The sequence below is a fragment of the Trichomycterus rosablanca genome, chromosome 1 (genome assembly GCF_030014385.1).
Source record: "Trichomycterus rosablanca isolate fTriRos1 chromosome 1, fTriRos1.hap1, whole genome shotgun sequence".
Taxonomy (NCBI): domain Eukaryota; kingdom Metazoa; phylum Chordata; class Actinopteri; order Siluriformes; family Trichomycteridae; genus Trichomycterus; species Trichomycterus rosablanca.
Window position 1 is genome coordinate 75596198 of NC_085988.1, and position 17745 is coordinate 75613942.

Here is a 17745-nt window from a genome sequence, read left to right on the forward strand (position 1 = left end):
GACTCGTGACTTGACTTGGGCTCTAGCCTAAAGACTCGTGACTTGACTTGGACTGGTATCTTGTGACTTGTGAACATCTTTGGCATGCAGTAGCTGACTGCTTCCTGGGAATCCATATCGCACACAGAGTCAGAGTCATGCACCAATCTCCATTATCCAATGTCTTTGTGCAGGTGTCATCGAATAGCCAGCAGATGCCACATAACTTCATGAAGAAATGTGCTTAATTTCATGGACCTTGTTTTTTAAAAAATCACAGATTTCACAGATTTTTAAACAAAAATGCCACATTTCACGGCTGTCATTAAATTTCACTCATAATTGAATTATAGAATTAGTGAAAGCTAAAATACACAGCACAGCTACCTTAACATGCTCCCTACTAAGGTGCCTTAATTCTAAGTGATAAACTGACTGAATAACAAAGGAGCGTCCGATGCTTCCTTAGCAGTAAAGACATTACTAGCATTCTTAGACAGAAGGGAAGCAACAAACGGAGTTCTTTTCAAATGTAAATAAATTCTCATAGATTTACTTTGTATAAAGGTGCACAAGTGTAATTTTTTCGCAATTTCGGGCTTGTCAGTGACAGTTTAAGCATTTTCGGTACACAGAGGGAGATGTTAGCTTGCATGCTAACGGTTTATGCTGCCTCAGCCCATTGGTTTGAATGGCCTAAAGCTAACTGTGTTAGTTTAGTAAGCAAAAAAACTTTTCTGTGGCACACTACACCCCAGAAAAGTCTGTTATACATAATTATGATACAGTATGATTGCTACGGTCGCCTCATGTTGCATATTGAGCTTCATATTTCATACGCTCTGTGAATTAAAAATGTTAAATCGCTAAACACGAACTTTGCATATTACACGGGAAGCGGCTCATTTCACAGGAGACGGCTCATTTCACGGTCCGTGACGTGATTTTCACCACCGTGAATTAGGTAGGGCCTTAGTTATAAGGAATCCCCTTCAGCATTCCCACCTATGGGCGAGGTGCCTGGCCTGACAGTAGCAGAGCTGAGATTCGAACTCGCGTTTCACCACTGGGTTACCCGAGTGTCTTTGCAGTTAGGAAGTAATTAAAGCCCTGCAAACTTAAACAGCAAAACAAACACATCATTTTCACACTGATTGAAATAGCTTTACAATCATTTACAATAAGTTTTACAATAATTAGCCCTGAGTTCTCAAAAAAAGGTTGTTTGTGAAAAACAAAATACAAACAGGTGGGTCATTTTTGGGATTGGGTGCCTTTTGGACCTTAAAAGTTTCTGAAAATGAAACACTGTTTTTATTTGTTTTTCATGTTTTATTATGAAAAGGACGTGTTATACTTTTCATGTTAACTAATATTGGTCAAGCTCAAGCACACAAACTGTAGGTTTTATTTTACCATTTTACGTCTACCAGTTTTACTTACATGCCACATGCAGACCATTTTTTTTCATATGAACTGATTATACAATGACAAAACAAGCTTAAATCTATCGAACAAAATATCCCAATTAAATGTACATGGTTACAGAATGTTGGGAAATATTAAATAGATGGAGCATTAGTAATCTTTTTGGAAAATTTCATCTTTATTCACTGCATCATGACATCATGATCATGACAAGAATTTTACCAGAACAGAGGAAAATAGTAGAAACATGTTTACTGGAACTCAGTCATAATAAAAATATGATTTTATAAGCTTTTTTGTGAACTATATGACCTGTAAAGTGAACATGAAAGAGTTTACAGTAACTTAATGTTCCCTTTATTTTTTTCTTGTGTAAACTTTACATGGTCAACCTTAGTTGTTTGTACTTTGACATCTCTCTTTTACATTAGAATCTTGTCTGTGCTGCATATATAATAAAAAAATTTTAGTGCGTCCAATTGCCTGATTGCGTCATGCTTCCTCTCCACCAATGCCGATCCCTGACACGCCGACACGTGGGCAGCATGCCGTATTCATCTTATTACCTACACTTTGACGAGTGCAGTGCAGCTCAGCCCTGTGTAGAGCTGAGATTCGAACTCGCGTTTCACCACTGTGTTACCCGAGTGTCTTTGCAGTTAGGAAGTAATTAAAGTCCTGCAAACCTAAACAGCAAAACAAACACATCATTTTCACACTGATTGAAATAGCTTTACAATCATTTACAATAAGTTTTACAATAATTAGCCCTGAGTTCTCAAAAAAAGGTTGTTTGTGAAATACAAAATATAAACAGGTGGGTCATTTTTGGGATTGGGTGCCTTTTGGACCTTAAAAGTTTCTGAAAATGAAACACTGTTTTTATTTGTTTTTCATGTTTTATTATGAAAAGGACGTGTTATACTTTTCATGTTAACTAATATTGGTCAAGCTCAAGCACACAAACTGTAGGTTTTATTAAAACATTTTTATGTCTCTGACCCAGAATGTTCTCCCTGTTACGGACAAATGCATAACTGTTGTGTTTCTGTCTTTCAGCTGCACTTAAGGCCATTCTTTAAAGATTGCACACATATCATTATTTCTGTTATTATTATAACCCTGTTACGTATTAGGTTGTAACAGTGTGGACCATAACAGGGTGGACATTCTGACATAAATTTAGCCATTAGCTAGCGAGTGAGCAAAACCATGCTAGTATAAAAGTGAATTCAGATAAAGAATTCTCTGCTTTTTAGTGTGATAATTTTTAAAATAATCAAATCGTATTGCTTTTTCTCATATATCCCATAACAGGGTGGACATGTTATGGTTGACCATATAAGACTTTTAGGATAAAATGTGGAAAAAACAACATTAAAATGAGGAGTTAGCCACTCATCTTCCACAGTTGTTTTCTCTCCAAAAAGATCATGTGAATGCCAGGAAATGATGTCAGTATGCAAAACAGCTCTTCATTTTAAGAGACAGCAGTAAGAAATAACAGGGTGGACAGCAACTTCAGGGACGTGTGAAAAACCCTTATAATCAAACCTTTTAAACAGTATTGAAAGACTGAGATATTTTCATGATTAAACCTCATATATCCATCACTAAATCAGAATGTACAGCACTGGGGAGAAGGGAAAACCTCTGGTATCTAAGAGATAAAAACAGTATGTATACAGTCATTTTATTGGGGGGGGGGGGGGGGGGGGGAGAAAACATTGTGTTTAGTATTTGAAAGTGTTAACTATTTCAGTAAGATGTTTAGAAAATTGTATTGTTTAAAATGTACTTAATAAATACAATGATCAGTACTGGGGACACAAAAGGCACAGAGGAATGACCCACGTATGACTGACAACACTTGTCAGCAAAGAAAATCGTATTCAGGTTCTGACTTTAATGACTTTGCTCATTAAAATTGGTTCTGAATAAATGAAGTCATTCTGAGTTAAGGAGAGATAGCAGCAGCTGTAACTATCACAGTGTCGTTGATTAATTCCACTGCATTATGCACCCCTGTGAGGATATCCTAATGAATTGTTTCATTACTTATCACAACATGACCCACAACACGCATATTAAATTCACTTATTTTATTTTGCTGGCACGTCTTTACCAGTTTTACTTACATGCCACATGCAGACCATTTTTTTTTCATATGAACTGATTATACAATGACAAAACAAGCTTAAATCTATCGAACAAAATATCCCAATAAAATTTACATGGTTACAGAATGTTGGGAAATATTAAATAGATGGAGTATTAGTAATCTTTTTGGAAAATTTCATCTTTATTTACTGCATCATGACATCATGATCATGACAAGAATTTTACCAGAAGAGAGGAAAATAGTAAATGGAAAATGTTTACTGGAACTCAATCATAATAAAAATATGATTTTATAAGCTTTTTTGTGAACTATATGACCTGTAAAGTGAACACGAAAAAGTTTACAGTAACTTAATGTTCCCTTTATTTTTTTCTTGTGTAAACTTTACATGGTCAACCTTAGTTGTTTGTACTTTGACATCTCTCTTTTACATTAGAATCTTGTCTGTGCTGCATATATAATTATTGTTTTTTTATATGCATTTTCTCCCCTTTTTCTCCCTTTTTAGTGCGTCCAATTGCCTGATTGCGTCATGCTTCCTCTCCACCAATGCCGATCCCTAACACACCTAGCTGGCAGGCAGAGCTGAGATTCGATACAATGTATTCGAGATCCCAGCTCTGGTTCCAGCGGCCCCGTATATATAATTATTCATTTTGGTGTGTTTTGTATGCACTTTAAAAGATCAATGAGAAGGTCCTGGGTTCGATCCCCAGGTGGGGCAGTCCGGGTCCTTTCTGTGTGGAGTTTGCATGTTCTTCCCGTGTCTGCGTGGGTTTACTCCGGGTGCTCTAGTTTCCTCCCACAGTACAAAGACATGCAAGTGAGGTGAATTGAAGATACAAAAATTGCCCATGACTGTGTGTATGATATAATGAATGTAACTGAAGGGTGTAAAACAAGACATTAAAACCCTAATAAACAAACAAATAAACAAAGGATCAATGAACAGATTTTGGAAAATATGTGTATGAATAATTTCAATATGAAAGCTCATTTGACTGACATGGTTTTAATGTAAAGGTAAAATGCTATCTTAGATACCTATACACCAGTGGCGATTTCTCTAAGACAGCAAGGGAAGCTCAGCTTCCCCTAAAATGTCAAAAATTAAATGGTCAAATATGTACAGTTGTGTTAACATTTCATTGACTACAAATGCGTTAGAACACGTTCATCTCGAAGACGAGTTCGTTCAGAATCAGCTACTTATCACAAATCGACTGACTCGATTTTGTTAACTCCCGTAGCGTCAATGCATTTGCCCGTAGAAGCTGAGCATCTATTCACTTCAATGGGACTGCATGGAAAGGTTTTTTTCATTGCTTCGAAACTCGCCGGTCATTGGATAAATGCCACGATTTGTCCGGGTCTGGACACGGAGCTTCTGCAAGATGATTGGAGGATCAGTCGAAAGGCTGAATCCCGTTTTGATTGACAGCTATTTTGAGATCTACACGTCACTTAATCACTGGGAGCTTCAGTCCCATTGCGGATTTTGCAAGTGAAGGACAAACTGCAACCCATTTCTTGGTATTTGCTTGGTGAAATTACTTGACCATTTCCATTGTTCATTGTGTAAATAAAACACACATAGTATTTGTTTCAGTTTACCTTAATTTCAACATTTCCTTGTTCGAGTTTAATATTGTTTCGTTAGTTCGTTCAATCAATCATTCATACTGTTCGCTAGGTCGGAGTGAACTAGCCAGCTAGCAAGGTGCACACGATGGCAGACAATGCTAATATTGTCGACCTGATTTTGGCAAAGCCATTTGATAGTCTTCCTTATGAGGAGAAAGTTAGAATTAAACAGCAGGGCGGATCAATACCTAAGATTGATTTGGTGCAAAAAGTAGGGAAAGGTAACAGGTCTTTTCAGCTGTCCTGGTATGACAAAGTTAGCTGGCTGACTGGAAGTGCTGTGACAAAGAAAATGTACTGTTGGTCATGCCTCTTGATGAAATCATCTCAGGGATAGGATCACGGGCCATTTTCTTGAAAAGGAACGGAGGGCAGAATTTATGTATAAAAAAATTGACAAATTTTATGATGTAAGCCGACAATGAGCGTCCCCTCTTTGAAAGACCAGCAGCCACCACTGCTATACACAGCATCTAGTTCTCCAAATTTAGTGCTGTTCTAGAACATATATGAGTTTGTTGAAGTCTGTGCTTCTATAGAGAATAGAGTAGGAACAACAATAAAATAATGTTGTAGTAGGTTTAAATTTTACTTTTTGCCAGTCCCTGCACGCTAGATATGAGAAGCCAAGGATTCACGGTGGGGTTGTGGGGCTTTCATGTTTATCTGCACCCATGGTTGGTTATGAGCTGTGGTTTTGAGTGACCAACTTAGTTATATGGTATGAATGAATGTTGATGGCATCAACACTTGCTAGAGAATAAATACCAAAATAAAATGATTTGATTGTTTGGATCTTCTGTTTGTGTGACCCACTAATCCACTCTTGCCTGATTGACTAAATGTAGTGCAGCAGTTGAAACCTGCTGAACTTTTTGATACGTGCAAATAAAATGCATTTGTTAAAAAATTATGTTTACTATGCAGTGTTCACTTCATTGTGTTCTGTATATTTTGCATTTACTTAATACAGCGTAAAATTTGTAGCTTGTTCAACTTAGATACTGATTAAAATTCAACTCAACTAAACAAATGTAGCTAAACAACACAAACTATATTGTTGGGCCAACTAGATGTAATTGGTTAATATAAAACATTTCATTTACACAACTTATTTTTTTAGTTGGACCTAAATTCTAGGGTTGTCAACAGAACTTAAAATATGCATTCCACAGAACTTAAATTAGACCAACTAAAAATATTAGAGGCAACAGGTCACTAAAAAATTTTAAGTTGGCGAGACTTGAAATTTTTTAGTGTGCACTAGGCATTAATGAGTGAGTAAATCAGTGAGTTTGTGTTGCCCTCCATTCCCAGGGAAAATTTATTTGTGGTGTGGGTCCCACCAAGATTCTGATCAGGATGAAGCAGTAATTATAACTGAATAAATAATAAAAGCATTGTTTGTATTTTGAAGTTTGCTCAGTAGCATTGCTCCCCACTGTCACTCAGGCTGTGTTTGGACTCTCCATCACTGTTACATTCTGTCATTTGGATCACATTTGCAGTGTCTCTCTTGCTGCTGGGTGACAGTTCCATCACAGCATCGGGAATCCTCAGTTCCAGAAGATTCTGTAGGTGCTTGATGTAGCTGATGGCTGCCCGTAGAGTTTCCACCTTGCTTAGTCTTTTATCCTCAAACTCCGGAGGTAGGTGTTCTCTGAGCCTGGCGTATCCCTCGTTCACACAGCGAACCCTCTGCCGCTCACGCTCGTTACGTTTACGGAGAAACGTTGGCTCGATGGGGAAGTCGTACATGCCCAGGTGTCCTGGAAAAGGCAGGTGGGAGAAGTGGCTGTAGACTGGCTCCAGGTAAGTCTGGTCAAAGTGAAGACGACTCAAACCTCTGAAGGTAGAGTTCTGGTGATCCACACATATGCCAAACGCTAAGGGCTGCATTGAGGACCTTTGCTGTGCAAAGTCCTGCAAGTGGTCAGTCGCCATTTGTCTGCAACAGAAAAAAAAGCATTAGGCATTCACTATGAAACCATTTATTTTCTTATGTATTTCTTACCTATCAAAATAATGTAATTGAAAAGCAAATCTGTTTTGTTTTGTTTGTTTTTTAGGATTTTAACGTCATGTTTTACACTTTGGTTACATTCATGACAGAAATGGTAGTTACTCATTACACAAGGTTCATCAGTTTACAAGGTTATATCGAACACAGTCTTTTGTCACAGGACAATTTAGTGTCTCCAATTCACCTCACTTGCATGTCTTTGGACTGTGGGAGGAAACCGGAGCAACCGGAAAAGACCCACGCAGACACAGGGAGATCATGCAAACACACAGAAAGCACCCGGACTGCCCCACCTGGGGATCGAACCCAGGACCTTCTTGCTGTGAGGAGACAGTGCTACCCACTTAGCCACCATGCCGCCTGCAAGGCAAATTAAAAATATCCCAGAATCTATGTATTCAAATGTTGTTTTGCTAAAATGCTTAGAAATGCCTTGTAAATTATACACATCTTTTGATATTGACATAAAAATTCTGTTCAAAATATAAAATATGATTATAACTCATGTCTTCTTCATATTTTCTTGCATAATACAAGGTTTCTTCAAAAAGTCTCTGCACTTTTTAAACTCTATTTATTAAGAATTTCAAGAACAAATGACATCGCTTTTCGACATAGTCACCTTCCATTGTACCAACTTTTTAATGCCATCAGCAAAAATTTTTTTGGTTGAGCACGTACCCACTGATGCACCGCTGCTTTCACATCATCACCACATGAAAATGTTCTACCCCTTAAAGCTTCTTTGAGAGTCCAAAAAGGTGGAAATCAGATGGCGCTAAATCCAGTCTATAAGCTCTCTTTCAGTCTCTCAGACACGACCAATTACTACTCCTCCCGCCCTCACCGTTTCCAGAGAAAATGTAAAAGTGCGGAAACTTTTTGAAGATCCCTCAAATATTGTCTTTTTATTTTTCTAAATACATAAATTGAATGTTTCCATGGGTTCCAAATTCTCTCACAATTCTGCATCGTCTGGAATATTTTGAGAAAAAAATGGCAGTAAGAAGTGATAGTATTTAAAGGTAATAATATAATAATATACACAAACACACATAACATTATGACCACCTACATGTTTCTACACTCACAGTCCATGTTATCAGCTCCACTTACCATATAGAAGCACTTTATAGTTCTACAATTACTGACTGTAGTCCATCTGTTTCTCTGCATGCTTTTTTAGCCTGCTTTCACCCTGTTCTTCAATAATCAGGACCAGTACAGAGCAGGTATTATTTAGGTGGTAGATGATCTCAGCACTGCAGTGACACTGACATGGTGGTGGTGTGTTAGTGTGTGTTGTGCTGGTATGAGTGGATCAGACACAGCAATGCTGATGGAGTTTTTAAACACCTCACTGTCACTGATGGACTGAGAATAGTCCACCAACCAAAAATATCCAGCCAACAGCGCCCCGTGGGCAGCGTCCTGTGACCACTGATGAAGGTCTAGAAGATGACCAACTCAAACAGCAGCAATAGATGAGCGATCGTCTCTGACAGTAATTGTAGAACTACAAAGTGCTTCTATAAAGTAAGTGGAGCTGATAACATGGACAATGAGTGTAGAAACAATGAGGTGGTTTTAATGTTATGGCTGATCAGAGTATATATATATACTATGTATATATATATATATATATAGTATATATATATATATATATATACTGTATAGCCATAACATTAAAACCACCTCCTTGTTTCTACACTCACTGTCCATTTTATCAGCTCCACTTACCATCTTTTCCTGTATATTTCAAAGTTAATCTTCAAAAAATCATAAATAAGAATCGTAGTAATTAATATGCTCTTGAAAGTATCAACAATAATAATAATAATAGTTACATTTTTATAGCGCCTTTGACAGACCCAAGGACGCTTTACATGGGAATAGCAAAAAAAAAAAAAAGAGCTCACTTACCTTGCAGCAAACTGCTGTGTGTTGTGTAAACTGAGGGTGTTCTTGGATTTGATGTAAATTATGGATACTTGGTCTTTGTAGTGTGCAGGTCAATAGGCTGCTCCTCTCTCTGGTAATTTCTAGATGACTGAAAGATATGGAACAGTGGGTGTGATCATAAAAAAGAGACACAACTTTCTGTTACCCTCTCTTCTGAGAACAGATGAAGTGATAAGTTGTAATACCTGCACCACAGTGGGAGGAGACAGTCTCATCAGTCTCTTTTAGTGTTACTTAGTACACTAAAGAAATTTAGATTATTAAACAAAAGTGAACAAAAGTTATTTAGAACTTTAGTATTTTTTTAAACGGTTGTGAGTAAAGATAAACTACTATGACAAAAAGCTAATAAGACAACAGCTCAAACCCAGATATTAACAATATATTTCATGTACAAACTCCATTTCTAGAAAAGAAAAAACAATAAATCAGACAATGTCGCCCACAGACTGTTGAGCAGCCTTGTATCAAGCAAGAGTGGGCTAAAATTGCATTTCCAAAACTACAACATTTAGTATCTTTAGTCCCTAAATGATTAAAAAGTGTAATTAGTAGGAAAGGTGATGTAACACAGTGGTAAACATGCCTCTGTCCCAACTGTGTTGCAGGCAGCGAATTCAAAATATGTTTATGTGTATTTGGAAAATAAAATGAGAATGATCAGCCAAAACATAAAAAGTTATTTCTTTTGTACTTTTGACAGGCAGGAAATTGATTCATCATTGCTAATTATTTTTGTTATTGTTTCAGCATTTATTTACTTTTTTATACCTGGTTAAACATGTTCAATACACTGTTATGACACACACACACACACACACACTCATATGAAAATAATATAACATCATGACATTTCATGCATTTTTACTGAATTCAATAAATAATTCCACATGTATTGCGTTTGAGAGCACAGCAACTTTTTTAACCTGCTTTCACCATTGTTCTTCAATGGTCAGGACCCCCACAGGTGGTGGATGATTCTCAGCACTGCATTTACAATGACATGGTGGTGGTGTGTTAGTGTGTGTTGTGCTGGTATGAGTGGATCAGATACAGCAGCGCTGATGAAGTTTTTAAATACCGTGTCCACTCACTGTCCACTCTATTAGACACTCCTACCTAGTTGGTCCACCTTGTAGATGTAAAGTCAGAGACGATCGCTCATCTATTGCTGCTGTTTGAGTTGGTCATCTTCTAGACCTTCATCAGTGGTCATAGGACGCTGTCCATGGACGCTGTTGGCTGGATGTTTTTGGTTGGTGGACTATTCTCAGTCCAGTGAGATGTTTAAAAACTCCGTCAGCGCTGCTGTGTCTGATCCACTCACCAGCACAACACACACTAACACACCACCACCATGTTAGTGTCACTGCAGTGCTGAGAAAGATCCACCACCTAAATGATACCTGCTCTGTGTTGGTCCTGGGACAGTCCTGGCCATTGAAGAACAGCATGAAAGGGGGTTAACAAAGCATGCAGAGAAACAGATGGACTACAGTCAGTAATTGTAGACTATAAAGTGCTCCTATATGGTAATTGGAGCTGATAAAATGGACAGTGAGTGTAGAAATAAGGAGGTGGTTTTAATGTTATGGCTGATCGGTGTATATGTTTATAAAGCTGAAACCAACTACATTATTAACTACATTCTGAGTGTGAATAAAGACATATTGTCTGAGGTATTGTGAATGTAAGGGAATATTCTGCTTGCTTGGCTCAGGAATGCCCTTGTTTTCAACTCTCCCTACTCAGCACTGGTATTGCCAATAAGATTTAAAGACTCTGTAAGACGACCAAGGATGTCACTCCTATTTCTGTAAGGGATAAAAGTGTAAATGTCTCATCACACTCTTATTAATTTGTGTCACCCTTTTGTCCTCCACAAACCACAAGATAGCCTTCCAGCTCCTGATAATGGAACATTGTGTAATGGTTGTAAATTATATACGATTTTGCTTGATCCCCTAACCGCACTTTGATTCTTAGTTGGAATTAATGTAAAAACATAAAAACTGCCCTACTGAGGAAAATCACCGACTATTCCACGCCCCATCTGATGTGTGCAGCCACCGCTCACTTCTTTTTACTCGTCAGAGTTGGAGTCTCACAGAGAGCCATATTGCGTACAGAAAGTCATGCACCGCTGTCTGTGAATCATTTATCTCCCATGCAGGAGCCTCGACCAGTTAGCAGAGGGTGCAGTTTTAGCACTTATGAGTTCTTGGGAGTTCAGGATCTAAGCATTGGTGAGCTAACACATTTGACAGGAGATCTACAGATACATCTGTGTTTAGGATTATCAGCGCATTGTTAAAGATACCAGTGACAGGCTAATGCAGAGAAACAAACTGAGATGCTCAAAGTCATAAAATAAATTTGCACATTTTTCAAACCACTTTATCCAATTACTTACAACAAGGACAAAATACAATCCAGGTGACTGAGGGTTAATAGACATGCTTATGGGTCCAGCATTGGCAACTTTGCAATTGTGAGGCTTGACTCCTAATCTATAGCCTAGAACCTTAATGACTGAGCCACAACTACTCAACAAGGGTGACAATGATCTACAAACTGCACAATCAGTACATTGTTGTAGCACATAATGTTAAATAAACTAGCAAAAACGACTGGGTGATTTGAATAGATTTCCGTGGTTTACCTTTTACTCACACAGCAGGACAGATAGGCTCAGATTTGTTTGAGTGATTCACACATTTCTCAGCACTAGTGTGGAGTTCAATGTTTTGTGAGAGTGACACACTATAAAAGCTATTAGTGTAAAATGGGTATAATGTGCACTTGGCACATGTTCCTATGGGATGTGTCACACAAGTAAAAAAAGGCTTCATCCTGATCTGGATCACTGTGGCTCTGTTGTTGGAGGTGAGAGGAAAACTGGGTCACTCAGTAAAAACCCATATGGATACAGGTAGCACAATTTCCCACAGACCATGATGCCATACTGTAGTTGCAATTTTGATAGTTAGAAATATCTAGCTGGCAGATTTACAAAAAACAGCTTTCAAATAAATGATTCATTGAATTACTGATTCATCAATTCATTCATTTTGTTGACTGCTGTATCCTGATAAGGTATGGCAGTAAATGCGGGAACATGATGAAAGGCAGGAAAGGAGACCAGGGAGACCAGACTACATGAGGACTTCACAGACGCAAACAGGTGATGTTCATGACCAAATCCTATTTATTTAAGTTTAAAAACAAAATGTGTGACTATTAAATACTTAGTCAACCTCTAGCAGTCACTTTCTGCTTCTCCGACTTATCATTAATACAGGATAACATAAGACTTGAGTTGCAAAGCTACCATTTAGATAAACTTATCATTAACAGTATCAAATACAAAATCATTTTGGCCATTATTTACATCACCAGTAAGTATATCATTAGCTATCTTTACTTAGCTATATTTCTCGTTCACAAGTACCTCTATTCTAGACCTCCACATTTATCTAAGCTCATCATAGCCTCTTCCAGTTAATAATAAAAATCAAGCTGGGTTGCACTGCCATTCCTTTACATTTTCAGCATTTAGCAGATGCCTTTATCCAAAGCGACTTACATTACACAGTCTGAGCAATTGAGGGTTAAGGGCCTTGCTCAAGGGCCCAACAGCAGCAACCTAGCAGTGGTGGGGCTTGAACCAGCAACCTTTGGATTACTAGTCCTGTGCCTTAACCACTAGGCTACGGCTTGCCTTTAAAAGCAATGTAGATGTTCATTCACAAATGTTAAGTAACAGGAAGATTACCTTCATCCTCCTTACCTTGCAGCAGAAAGTGCAGATCAGTTCCTCTCTGGAAGTAAAGTTCCCACGTCACTGGACTTCATACAGACTGTGCCATTTTGCCAAGATGCCAATGTTGACAGTGGGACCAGTCCCTTCTGACCCACTTTCAGCTCTCTGTCCTTTGCTGTCTAGTCGTACCTCTCATTTTGCCACCTCTGTGCCTTTTCCATGTTTTTGTGGATGCTTTGTGTCAGTTGGCCTATCCTGTCACTCATCTTGATTGCTTGTCAGGATGTCCATGTTTGCCAATTATTCCCAAAAGAGTAAAAACTTACTTAATCTTTCAATGGCACCACTCGAAAACACTGGTGCCAATCAAAAGTATACACCTAACTGAGGATCACATACTCCCACAAATGTACTCATTTACATTTAGAGGTAATTTAGAGCAGACAATGCATTTTTTATGTTTTTGGGGAGATTGATGACTGGACTGTGCAGCACTCATTTTACCAGCTGCCCTAAATTTAGCGAGTCTATTATTTAGTTACTTTTGTTAGATATTTTGCTAACCCTGTTATCTATCTACAGTGTATCACAAAAGTGAGTACACCCCTCACATTTCTGCAGATATTTAAGTATATCTTTTCATGGGACAACACTGACAAAATGACACTTTGACACAATGAAAAGTAGTCTGTGTGCAGCTTATATAACAGTGTAAATTTATTCTTCCCTCAAAATAACTCAATATACAGCCATTAATGTCTAAACCACCGGCAACAAAAGTGAGTACACCCCTTAGTGAAAGTTCCTGAAGTGTCAATATTTTGTGTGGCCACCATTATTTCCCAGAACTGCCTTAACTCTCCTGGGCATGGAGTTTACCAGAGCTTCACAGGTTGCCACTGGAATGCTTTTCCACTCCTCCATGACGACATCACGGAGCTGGCGGATATTCGAGACTTTGCACTCCTCCACCTTCCGCTTGAGGATGCCCCAAAGATGTTCGATTGGGTTTAGGTCTGGAGACATGCTTGGCCAGTCCATCACCTTTACCCTCAGCCTCTTCAATAAAGCAGTGGTCGTCTTAGAGGTGTGTTTGGGGTCATTATCATGCTGGAACACTGCCCTGCGACCCAGTTTCCGGAGGGAGGGGATCATGCTCTGCTCAGTATTTTACAGTACATATTGGAGTTCATGTGTCCCTCAATGAAATGTAACTCCCCAACACCTGCTGCACTCATGCAGCCCCAGACCATGGCATTCCCACCACCATGCTTGACTGTAGGCATGACACACTTATCTTTGTACTCCTCACCTGATTGCCGCCACACATGCTTGAGACCATCTGAACCAAACAAATTAATCTTGGTCTCATCAGACCATAGGACATGGTTCCAGTAATCCATGTCCTTTGTTGACATGTCTTCAGCAAACTGTTTGCGGGCTTTCTTGTGTAGAGACTTCAGAAGAGGCTTCCTTCTGGGGTGACAGCCATGCAGACCAATTTGATGTAGTGTGCGGCGTATGGTCTGAGCACTGACAGGCTGACCCCCCACCTTTTCAATCTCTGCAGCAATGCTGACAGCACTCCTGCGCCTATCTTTCAAAGACAGCAGTTGGATGTGACGCTGAGCACGTGCACTCAGCTTCTTTGGACGACCAACGCGAGGTCTGTTCTGAGTGGACCCTGCTCTTTTAAAACGCTGGATGATCTTGGCCACTGTGCTGCGGCTCAGTTTCAGGGTGTTGGCAATCTTCTTGTAGCCTTGGCCATCTTCATGTAGCGCAACAATTCGTCTTTTAAGATCCTCAGAGAGTTCTTTGCCATGAGGTGCCATGTTGGAACTTTCAGTGACCAGTATGAGAGAGTGTGAGAGCTGTAGTACTAAATTGAACACACCTGCTCCCTATGCACACCTGAGACCTAGTAACACTAACAAATCACATGACATTTTGGAGGGAAAATGACAAGCAGTGCTCAATTTGGACATTTAGGGGTGTAGTCTCTTAGGGGTGTACTCACTTTTGTTGCCGGTGGTTTAGACATTAATGGCTGTATATTGAGTTATTTTGAGGGAAGAATAAATTTACACTGTTATATAAGCTGCACACAGACTACTTTTCATTGTGTCAAAGTGTCATTTTTTCAATGTTGTCCCATGAAAAGATATACTTAAATATCTGCAGAAATGTGAGGGGTGTACTCACTTTTGTGATACACTGTATCTATCTATCTATCTATCTATCTATCTATCTATCTATCTATCTATCTATCTATCTATCTATCTATCTATCTATCTATCTATCTATACATAATCATATGCACTCTACGTACACTGACATTAAAGACCTATGTTTGTCCAATTTTTGGCACTAGTTAGTTTGGAGAAGGTCCTCCATTGTATCAGTATGACAATGTCTCACTGCCACTGGTTTGCTGAGCTGTTGTGGAAGAACTTGTGGAACACAAGCTTGCATATAGCTTTAAGTTAAATCCTATTTAACACATTTGGGACTAGTGGGAAAAGTGATGGTGCACTTTGCTGTGAGTGCCTGACTTCACTAATGCACATGCTATATGACTAAACAGTTGCTTGATAAAGTTAAAATTTAAACCCCATATCATAAAGAAAAACACAATATTCTCAAAACACACCACAAAAATACCAATATGTTTTAGGAGTATTAGGTTAAATGCATAAAACAGTTTTTATGTTTTCAAATACACAGGTTTCAAGAAAATGCTGATTTAGATGAGAAAACACACAGCATATTTAATACATTCCTCTCATCCATCATCTAGTACTTCACACTCCACATTATTTAACGTGCAGTAGTTTTTTTCTATTTAAGTTCATATTTTATTATTACTGCTTGAGCTGCTCTGTGTACAACAGAAGGAAATAAACCATATAGTCAATAATATGTGAATACATCCACATGTGTTTGTTTAAAGGTTTTAAAGCACTGATGCTGGGTACTGGTTGCTGGGGACTGGTTTGCAGTCAACATTTTAATACATCTCACCAGTGTTAGTTAAGGTCAAGGTTGGGGGTCATACAGGACATTTCCAAAACTGGACCTCTCTTACACATTGTGAATTACTAATACCATTTCCCTTCACAGGTAGCACTGCCAACTGTTGGATTCTCACAGTATTTGCTAAAATTTGCAAATATTAAATAAGAAAACCTCACTTGTTGAAAATATGGCATCCAGTGACAACACCATTTATAGTTTCACTGATAACTTATGACCTATTCTGCTGTCAATGTTTATTTATTGAAATTATTTTTTGGGACCTGTTGACAATGGTCAAACCAACAAACCAACTAAAGTGTGTGTCTACCAGAGATGTTCACAAGTCACAAAATACGAGTCCGAGTCAAGTCATGAGTCTTTAGGCTAGAGTCTGAGTCAAGTCAAAAGTCTTTAGGCTACAGTCCGAATCAAGTCACGAGTCAATATAATATACACAAAACATATATTGGAAATGTAGCGTAGAAATAAACAAATAATCTGTAAGTTCAGATAAAAAACTACAGATTAGCAACTGCATTTTGCCGTTTTACTTAGTGCCTTTACTTTCCTAGTCATTGTGCAAATGAATGTAATTTCCGTAACTAGAAGGTACCAGTTAAAAGCTTCAACTGATATGTTTTGTTTTCATTGCAAATTACGGCACAGCGGCCAAAATCCAAAATACAGCAAGAAATCCATAATCAACGCTTACTTTAGCTTATGTTGTTCCAGATGCTATTAGATTTACAAGCGTGTGTCCCATTAGGAATATAATCCGCTATTTTGTAAATGTGCTTATAATTAAAAACCTCCAAACTTTTCCCGGTTGTGAAGTAAAACATGAACTCGTTATAAAGCCGATCAAGCGTTTCATTGACACATCATCTGTGTGACGTAAACTGAATAAATGCAAATAACAGCTTTTTTTTTTTTTTTTACTAATAATTAAAGTAATTAAAGTATCTGATTGGTTCAGAAAGCGGTTCTTTCAACCATTAGCGCTAATTCTGTAGGAGCGTTTCATGCACATTAGCTGTTACTGTGAAGTGCACTACGTATTCCACTATTTTAAGTGAGATTCATATTCAAAGGAGGGAGTATGGAGAGACGCTTCATCACTATGCCGGAAGCTGGCTGAAACATTTAGCCATTGCGTGCGTTGCGGGTTAAAACGGCTGGAGCGTTATTAGAGAGCAGAAAGTGACACAATCAGAATGTCGGATCATATGTATATATAATTGTCACACATAACTAGTGTTAGCACATACTGACTTTTGTTGTCCACAAGTCATTTTTTGTGAGTCACGAGTCGAGTCCGAGTCATTTGAAACGAGTCTAAGTCGAGTCTGAAGTCGCTGTGTGTGTCGAGTCCCCTCTGGTGTCCACATACATTTAATACCTTTCCAATTAGATTTTTATAAACCTTTTAGAACAAATGGCATGGGATTCACACTGCACTCACAATGCAAACAAATTAAACTCGATTTGATTTGGCAATGTAGTGTATATTATTAATGCATCCAGTATTGTTTGTTGGATTATTAGCAGTAAAACGTGACAGAGAGAAAAGTATTTACAAAATGAGGAAATGTAATATTAGAAAGATAAAAGTAATTGGTTAAATCGGGGATGAAGGAGAGAGGGGTTGTCCTACTGTCTGATTTAATGAATGCTCAGACTGAGATTAATGAGAGTGTGTCTTAGCATCAGACACCTAGTGTTCTGCTCTTGACAGATTAAATTTATAAACAACCCTGATATAAAAGACCCAAAGCGTGCAAACAGCACAAGGCAATTAGGAAGTAA

The 17745-nt window shown here is 38.3% G+C and overlaps 1 protein-coding gene across 1 annotated transcript; it reads right to left on the reverse strand.

The window, feature by feature from the left end:
- Nucleotides 1-6595: 6595 nt before the first annotated feature.
- On the reverse strand, nt 6596-9373 carry LOC134328345 (achaete-scute homolog 4). The gene is made up of 3 exons (XM_063009480.1): nt 9344-9373; nt 9188-9246; nt 6596-7121 (listed from the first exon to the last, which is right to left on the reverse strand). Exons 1-3 carry the CDS (start codon nt 9371-9373, stop codon nt 6596-6598), a joined length of 615 nt encoding a protein of 204 aa, XP_062865550.1.
- Between the last annotated feature and the right edge of the window lie 8372 nt (nt 9374-17745).